Source organism: Hevea brasiliensis, unplaced genomic scaffold (assembly GCF_030052815.1).
Source record: "Hevea brasiliensis isolate MT/VB/25A 57/8 unplaced genomic scaffold, ASM3005281v1 Scaf598, whole genome shotgun sequence".
Lineage (NCBI taxonomy): Eukaryota > Viridiplantae > Streptophyta > Magnoliopsida > Malpighiales > Euphorbiaceae > Hevea > Hevea brasiliensis.
In genome coordinates, this window is record NW_026615137.1 from 20283 (window position 1) to 29749 (window position 9467).

The 9467-nt window shown below is 31.8% G+C and overlaps 1 protein-coding gene across 7 annotated transcripts; it reads left to right on the top strand.

Moving 5' to 3' along the window:
* The first annotated feature begins 2241 nt into the window (after positions 1 to 2241).
* Positions 2242 to 8394, top strand: LOC110667159 (uncharacterized). Of its 7 annotated transcripts, none has more exons than XM_058142618.1 (8): positions 2242 to 2304; positions 3060 to 3383; positions 3582 to 3673; positions 4204 to 4349; positions 4458 to 4568; positions 4653 to 4735; positions 4820 to 4877; positions 8022 to 8394. In XM_058142618.1, the coding sequence occupies exons 2-8, from the start codon at positions 3090 to 3092 to the stop codon at positions 8099 to 8101; spliced, it is 864 nt and encodes a 287-aa protein (XP_057998601.1). In that variant the 5' UTR covers positions 2242 to 2304; positions 3060 to 3089; the 3' UTR covers positions 8102 to 8394. The 7 variants fall into 7 exon arrangements, 6 of the variants coding, with proteins under 6 accessions (XP_057998601.1, XP_057998604.1, XP_057998603.1 ...); XR_009146993.1 differs by lacking the exon at positions 2242 to 2304 and adding an exon at positions 5085 to 5182 and having other exon boundaries at positions 2850 to 3383; XM_058142621.1 differs by lacking the exon at positions 2242 to 2304 and adding an exon at positions 5085 to 5164 and having other exon boundaries at positions 2850 to 3383.
* The last annotated feature ends 1073 nt before the right edge of the window (positions 8395 to 9467 follow it).

The following is a 9467-nucleotide window of genomic DNA, read 5'->3' on the forward strand; positions in this document are numbered from 1 at the left end:
TATATATATATATATATATATATATATGTATATATATATATATTATTAAAATAATAATGACAAATAGAATTTTACAAATTTAATAGGTCTAATTTATTAATAGTTATAATATTTAAGGTTAAATTTGTAAGTTATGTGGATGATTTTTCAATTAACCAAAATTTTTAAGAATCTTAAAGTAATTAATTCATATTTTAATAATTTAAATTTAAAATTTTTTAATTTAATGGGACCCATATTTTAAAAATATAAGGACTAAATTGTTAATAAATTAAAACCTCAAGGACTAAATTATTAAGAAAATAAAACCTTAGAGAATAAATTATTTTCGAATTAAAAATAAAGATAAATGTATTTTGGTTATTTTTGCTAAAACCAAGGGTAACTTTACAGAATTCTATTAGCAAGGATTAAATTATAAGTTTGTCAACTCTCATATGTTAAATTGATTAGTTTTTAAAATATAGAGACTAAGTTGTATGTTTTATCAAATCTCAAGAATTAAATTATTGTTTGCTCTATAAAATTTTGTTAATGATAAAATTTTTAATTAATTATATTTTTATTTCAAATGTTAATAAATAGATAGGTTGAATAATATATTATTTTTTAAATGATGAAAATAAAATAGAAAATGCCACGTGATGATATTTGAATTACCGTTATTAAAATTCTTTTATATATATATATATATATATTAAAAATAATTCACTTTTTATAATATGACAAAATTTGGTTGAAAAATTATTATTAGTAATGTTTTATAATTTTTAAAATTGTAAAAGAATCAGTATCTAGCATCATAAGGTGTGATTTAAATTTTTACGCTAGTTGCTTTTTAACTATAGGGGAATTAAACTCATGAGCCATACTATGAAGTTGTGGGAGTGAGTTGTGGGAACATCGACACGCCATGACACTACGATACCCTATCTCTCTCAATCAATTTGGTTTCCCATGCCAGGTCGCTCTAACTATATAATTTTATCTTCCTCATTAGAAGTTTAATGGAGAAATATAAAGATGTGAAGAAAGATTTACACATGGTTTACTACTGAGAAGGTTTATGATAGTGTTTCAAGAGATGTCTTATGGAGAGTGCTAGAACAAAAATGTATCTATTAGTACATACAAGTGTTTAAAGATATGTATGGTTGAGCACCATTTATCAAGTACACGAGGTGACATGCATTTTCTATTCAATCTGACACTAAGGTTCAAATGTTTATGTTCTCATTTTTTATATTGAATTTTAGATGAATTAACAAATATATACAAGAGAGTATCTTGCATTATGTTTACTGGGGATTATATATAGTTCGATAGATGAGGCCGAGAAGGAGTCAATAGAAAGTTAGGCTTTGGAGAAGTACTCTAGAGTCAAAGGATTTTAGAAGTTAAGTAGAATGAAGACGGAATACATGGTGCAAGTTAGGTGAAAGTAGGAGCTGGTGATAGGGAATGAGTTAGTTTGGATGAATTAGATGCTGCTAAAGTAATCACTTTAAATATCTCGATTGATCATTCAACTAGAAGAGGATGTGAGGAGGAAGTTAGTCATAGGATTAAAGCGGGATGGTTAAAAGAGTAGGAAGTGCCACGAGTTTTATGTGACCACAAAATTCTCAATAAGTTAGTAAAATTTTCTTTGTCACGGAGTCCATACAATGGCCATGTTATATGGTAGTGAGTGTTGAGTCTTGAAGAAGTCGGTATGTGTGTCTAAGATAAAAAGTGCGAAGATGAGAATGTTAAGGTGGATGAGTGAATATCTTGAATAGATAAAGTCAAGTAATGAAGTATTAAAGAAAGGTAGAGTGATGCCAATTGAGGATAAGTTAGGAAGTAGGAAGATTAGGGTGGTTTGAGTCGTGTGACGTAGACATACGGGCCAGTTAGACAAAGTATAACACATTGATTTAGAGGATTAAAAAAAAAGGTAGACCTAAATTAACTTGGAGCTGATAGTAGTCTGATATGACTTGAGGCATTACATATTTCAAGAGAATTTAGCTTAAAATCATTTTGAATGAAGAGAATCTACACTAATTTCATTTGTTCTTGATTGATGCTATCACCTTCAAATCATTTCTTCAAGTTGAGAACTTGCTGGCTGCTGCTGATAATTTATGTCAACATTTAGTACCATTTCTTATTCTTTAAGTTATAATCTTATAATTATAATTTGCTTAACATTTTTTCCGTAATAATTGCTTAACATTGGCTTCTGCTATTTAGGGTATTTTGAGATGTCAACATTAGGTAACAGTGAGGCTGCCTCTGTTTCTCGGCCATCTGAGAGTTGTAAAGATTACGTTTCCATGAATATTTCAAAAGATTAGTGTTGTATTTATGAACTTGTTGTTTTATAATTCGTGATTTAATATGTTGTTATTTGACATGTTTGATACAATTTATATACTATGATTAATATTTTTATCATGTTTTATGTATTATGTTTGTTTAAATTATATAAACTTTGGTGAATATTTAATGTGATATGTTTAATTGTTTCTAAAAGTTTTTCTTTTGCAACACTTTATTGAAGTTTCTCTATAGTTTCAGGTTCAGGTTTCCTATCTTTTTCCCCCCTTATTTTCCAGCAAAAAGGATAATAAAATAATGGGTTTGGGCCGGTTAGGGAAGTATGCTGTTACTAGTTATCGGATTTGGTATGGGTTGGGGTAATGAAATATATATTTCATTTGGGTTTGAGACAGGCATGGGTAGTTATATTCTTCACGGGTTTGGGTTCAGATAAATTGAAATTCCTGGGTACCCTACCCATTGTACTATTTGGTTCAACCTCCATACTTATCTGGTTATTCTCTCTCTCTCTCTCTCTCTCTCTCTCTCTCTCTCTCTCTCTCTTTATGTTTGCATAAGATTGTGTGCGAGTAACAGAGGTTTTAATTTGTTGGTCTTGTGAATTTTGCTGCAATTTTAATACCAAGATGGAGACTCAAAGAAAGAAAAGAAAAGAACACAAAATTTGTTTTCATGAACTTGTAGTCTCGGTCTCCCCCATTTCTTTGAATTTATTATTTTTTGTTTTCTAGTTGAAGGCTAATTTATTGGGAAGTGAAGAAATGTTACGGCCATGTGGGATAAAGGGGCAGAAGCGGAAGAAGAGAGAGGAGAGATATGATAAAGAGGAAGATGAAGTGGAAGCTGAAGAGCAATCCATAGAAAGAGCGAAAAGAGCTATGGTTGAAGAAAAAGAAATGGCTATGGAAACCAGCGGGAAGGAAGAAGAAGAATTAGAAGGGCAAACACATGAAATGGCAGGCATCCCAATTGTTCCAAGTGATTTAAAAACAAAAAAGCCTGGGCTTATATTTGTGCTTGAGAGGGCCTCTTTGGAAGTTGCTAAAGTTGGAAAGGTGTGTAATGCTCATTGGGGTCCTTTTTTCTTATAGATGCTTTTGGGTCGATGAAAGTTTTGCATAAATGAATATAGATGTTTAGAGTTGTGTGACTGTAAATTGCATTAATTGGAGTCGAATTATGGCTTTAGGCTCTTAAGATTGTAGATTTTTGTCCAAGATTTCTACTCTATCTAATTAGTTCTCTTCGTGCAGAGTTACCAGATTTTGAATTCTGACGATCATGCAAATTTCTTGCGGAAAAATAACAAAAATCCAGCTGATTATAGGCCTGATATTGTTTATCAGGTTAGTGCATTTTAGGATTCATTGCTATTGTTTGCCGCCAATGATTTTTCTTTAAGTCCCAGTTTAGAACCATTATTGGTCTCGGTTTTATTTGGTTATAGACACAGTATAAATGTTGGTCAATGATGTGAGTTGCCTTAATAACTGAGGCTTCTTTTGGTTAGCTTGCTTTTCTTTTTCTGAGCAAAATCCAAAAAGCGAAATTTGTTAAACATGCAATAAAAGCAAACAATTTATTGAAATATAAATCAATAATTCTCTCTCTCTCTCTCTCTCTCTCTCTCTCTCTCTTATGAAGTGTTATACTTTCTTATTCTTACATTTGTTTTTAAGCAAAATCGAAATCAGTAAAAAGTGCATTTTAGAAAGCGCAAACAAACCAGGTGGAGGCTAAAGTTAATGATATGTTATTTCTGAAAGGAAGAAATCATTTTGGAATAGGGATGACATGGAAATTTTTTTTGCCATGTTAAAACCTCATTTCAAATTAATTTTGTTTCTTATGTTATGATTGTTGATGATGATGCCGGGCTCTCCTATCAATATTAGATAGTCCAGTAAATAAGGCTGGGAGGTTGCGAGCTGTGTATGTGAAAACAGATAAGGGTGTTCTTTTTGAAGTTAAACCACATGTGCGTATACCAAGGACTTATAAACGATTTGCTGGAATTATGTGTAAGTTAAGCTAATCTGATCCAGTCACTTAAATATAATGCTGATTGTCATGATCTTTTGTTTGCTTTGAGGTGCTCTTACTGTTTACTACCTTATTAAATCTTGCAGTGCAGCTGCTTCAGCAACTGAGTATAACTGCTGTTGGTAAGCGTGAGAAGCTTTTGCGTGTAATCAAGAATCCTGTGACCCAGTACCTGCCTGTCAACTCTCGTAAAATAGGTAAGCTTCAAGTTTTTCGGCTGTTCCCTTTAATGGACAATTACTACTTGCTAGCAATGATAGATTTTCTGGATTTTGCATCAGGGTTCTCATATAGTTCAGAAAAACTGGTTAAAATGAACAAGTATGTAGCTGCAGTCAGTGATGATGTGGATATTGTTTTTGTGGTATGTTCAAAACTAACAATGGCTTTTATACCACTTGCTTTCTCATTGAGACTTGTAGCCTGATCTCTCACCTTATAATTCCAGGTTGGTGCAATGGCCCTTGGAAAAATTGATTGTGATTATATAGATGATTTCATAGCAAGTAAGTTCTTCCTAGATCACTTACTTCCTTTTATGTAATTATATTTCTATTAAAATTTGCATTTTTCTTATTGTGCATGTGAATTTTTCCATTTTATATTAAAACAAAAATTCTTGTTTTGCCCGTGCTTTTGTGATAGCTTTTTCCCTCCCCACTTTTCCTGTTCCTTAGTCTAAATCTTATAAGCTGATGGCTCACAATTTTTAGTTCATGTAAAGATCCAAGTCTTATCCATCAAGATCTGGCTGTGTTGAAGGCTATGGATCAAAAGCTGACTTAATGCAATTGTAACACTTTCTTATCAAGTATTTTCTTGCTTTTATATCTGATTAACAAGAAAAGTAATGTATAGCATGCATGCCTGTCTTCTTGTCAATACTTTTGCTTATTTCTGGAATTTAGACTCGTAAGTCTGGTTATACTTAGATTTGAGTTAATTTGGTTGGCTTTCTGAATTATATTCAGCTTTTCTTCTATTTTATGGTTTGAATCCATTTCCAACAAGTGCAGATTATCGCTAAGATGGGCAATGGAAACCTAATTGGATAATGTTAGCAATTGGATTACCAAAACAAGTAGATTGATTTTAGGGGACAATTAGTACTATTCTTACTTTTAATCTATTGGAGAGAAGGTTGCAGGATTTCTTGGCCATAGATGGGGAAATTTTTAATAGCCCTATGCATTATGATTGGTTCTTATCTGTCTTAGCATAACAGTTCACTACAACTCAATTCAACTCAATTAAGCTTTTATCCCAAAAATTTGAGGTCGGCTACATAGATTCTCTTTCTCCACTTTAAATGATTTTGGATTAAATCCTCCGAAATGTGTAATGCTTCTAGGTCATGTTGTATTACTTTTCTCCAAGTCAATTTAGGTTTATTCTTTCTTTTCTTTCTATCCTCTAACCTAATGTGCTCTACTTGTCTAACTAGAGCCTCCGTGTGTCTATGCTTCACATGACCAAACCACCTCAATCTCTCTTCTCTCAACTTATCCTCAATTGGCACCACTCCTACCTTTTCTCTAATTCTCTCATAATCATTACGGACTTTATCTAGTCTAGTATGGCCATTCATTGACCTTAACATTCTCATCTTCGCAACTCTCATTTTACATATATACGATTCCTTGATGTCAACACTCTCTACCATATAACATGGCCAGTCGTATGGCTGTACGGTAAAATTTTCCTTTCAACTTATTGGGAATTTTGCGATCACATAAAACTCTTGTGGCATGTCTCAACTTCAACCATCCAGCTTTAATCCTATGACTAATATCCTCCTCACATCCCTCATCTACTTGAAGAACTGAGTCGAGATATTTGAAGTGATTACTTTGGGACAGTACCACTCTATCCAAGTTAACTCCTTCCCTATCACCAGTTTGGCCTTCACTGAACTTGCAATGTATGTATTCTGTCTTAGTTCTACTTAACTTAAAGCCCTTTGACTCTAGAGTACTTTTCCAAAGCTCTAGCTTTCTATTGACTCCTTCTCGTGTCTCATCTATCAAAACTATGTTATCTGCAAACATCGTGCACCAAGAGATATTGTGAATATTCATGAACTTGATCCACATTCAAGATGTCTAATCAACCTAATGCAATGTATGTATTGTGAATATCAAAACTTGCCTTACAAGAATAAAGGTTGTTACGGCCTTTAAGTAATAGTCGGTGATAGCCTTTACCTTTTAGTAACGGCTGTTATGCACCAAATTTTAAAATCCCGTTATTTAACAACGATAACAGTAATGGTAGGGCAATTTTCCTTTACATAATGGTTGTTATGTAATGTCTGCTATTTAAAACCATGATTCCTCCTTCCTCGTTTCTGGTTAAGAACATCTCTGATGATTGAAGCTTCAGCTCCCGTTCTATTTTCCTTGCCACATCCATCTGGGATGTCCATTGCCACATCCATCTGGGATGTCCATTTCATCTTGACAGTTCTTACTTGGATGTCCTCTCATAATCCGTTGAGAAAGTAACCCATATAGTACTGGTTGGAGATCCTTGAGCCGTGCGAGCTACAAAATCATCAATAAATTCTTGTAGACCCCAGCTAAGGCCATACGGTTTCTTGTTGCCTCACCTCAATAACACTGCTCAATGATAAAGTTTCCGTTAAAAGTTGGGATATAAACTTTCAAACGGAATTCTTAAGGTTCCCACTGATTTTGTCTATTCTCTCCATGTTCTTGCCAAGTCTTTTGTCTCTTATTACCACGAGTTCCAACAACCTGAGCGTAGCCACCATTTTCCTGATCAAATTCATCATTGCTAACAGTTGGTCTACAGCCTGCTGGATTACGTTGAGCAGCAGATGGGTTGTGAGCATATTCTTGTTCTCCTCTTCCTCCATCTTCTGCACTCATTATCACCCATCCTAATTGCATCCAGCCTGTTGCAGATTTCCTCCATTTGTCACTTTGAATCTCTGTTCCATAGCCTGCAGCTGTGACAGCCCTTGTTCTTGAGCAATAGGCTGGTTGTGTCCTACTTTGTCTGCCACATCAGATATTCCTGCTCTGATGCCAACATATGCAGTGAATTGCTAAAGAAAATTAGCAAACACTGATTTTCTAAACATAAGGAACTCTGAAACTGGGTATTGATTCTCTGTTCTTAGTAAAATTTTGAAGTCTGATACAAAATAACAGAAAGACATGCTTTTATATTTCATGTGGAATCCTAAATCTGCTGAGAAAAGGAAGTGAAGACCCTAAACAAAAAAATAACTAAGAGGAATAAGAATCCTTTTTAAAATAAGAAACCAAAAAACCAAAACCAAAACCAACCAACTTAAAATAGGAAAACTAACTGAGCTTATTTTTCTTTTCCTACATCACAATCTTTTGTAGCTTTTTGGAGCACAATTATACGAAGTTGTCCTGGATGTTGGCATACAATTCATGTTGAGAATCCATTAATTAACATGGTTTGGTATGTTCACTAATATGCATGGGATTTGGGCAGTGATTTCATTATTTTCATTAGAAATTTGCTTTTCATGTCATGGGGATATTTATCTGATAGCATCAACTTCACTTAAGATTGTACCATCCATATATATATATATATATATTATTTGCATTCCGACCAGTTCATTTATGGCTTAATTTTTTTCCCACCAGTTTCTGGATATCCGCTGAGCGCTGCCTGGTGTATCTCAAGGATTTGTGAGGCTGTGGCTGACAAATGGGATGTATTGTAAGCTGTTATTGTTTAAAGTCGAATGAGAGCTGGTTGTTGCCCGACTGCCATTTTTTTCCCCTCAACCATGAGCAGAATTACAAAAGTTGAAGATTATCGGGAGATGCTGAAACTAAAAGTTAGAATAGAATAGTTGCAGATATAGCGAAATCACCAAGGTTGCCCATTAGAGTAATTTCTTATCTATCACCTTATCGATTATTTATGTAGAAGTATTCTTGCGTATATCATTTAATATTTGTTATGAATTTCTGATTAAATAACTCATTTTAAGAAAATATTTTTTAAACTAAATTTCCTCTGTTTCTTGTTAATTGAATTCTAATTTATTAGTTGGATATTAAATTTAATATCAATAATATCAAATCAACAAATTTGATTATACATGAGAACTATAAGCATTCTCTAAAACTTTCCCATGTTAGGATAGTTAAAACTTAGTTAATAGCAAAAAATAAGATTAATTGATACAATTATTTTTCAAATTGGAATATATTATGCAGTTATTTTTTTAAATTAGAACATGATATCCTAAGTTTAATATGAAAAATGTTGAATAAATAAGTTCATTTTTAAATTTTACTAAAAATTTTGGTTATATTTTAAATTTTTAAAACGTTTAATGTAAATGTTTTCATGTGTAAAAATGAAATTAAAATTCACCTTACATTTCAGTCGACAAATTACGATATAAGCGTGAATGGAATTTATACTCATTTTAAGGGTATTTTAATTTCACTTTATAGAAATTGAGGCATGTTAAGAGATATTTTAAAAATTGAGGATGTCATAAAATGTTTTTAAGAAAATTCAGGTGTGAAATTGTGTATTCGATTTTATGAAAAATAATAAAAATATTATATATATAAAAAATAAAAATCTGAAGAAAATATGTATTTATTTAGGATCATTAACTAAATATTAATTTCAATTGTATTAAAAAAAATTTGTATATTAAAATTACAATAAGAAAAAAAAAAAAGTTGATTAAGTGAAACTCTTTGGTCTAAACAATACGCCAAAATCAAAAGGACGCAACTCTTATGTATTAGAAAATATAAATTTGTATGAATTTAATTTAATTTTTTTATATTCCCATGTTGTAAATATAGTTAGTGAATATTTAGCTAAAAAAATTATTTTAAAAAACTTAAAAAACAAAATAAAAGTAATGTGATTATATAATAATTCAATTCAATTTTTATTTTTTACTGAGGCAAAAAAATAACTTCACAAAAATATGCCACCTCTCTTAATAGAGAGCGAAAAGAAGTACCACATGATATAACTTATTTTTTATATTTATTTTTTTTATAAAAAATTAACTTCTTATATTAAATATTAATTTTTTATTTAAATATTTTTAA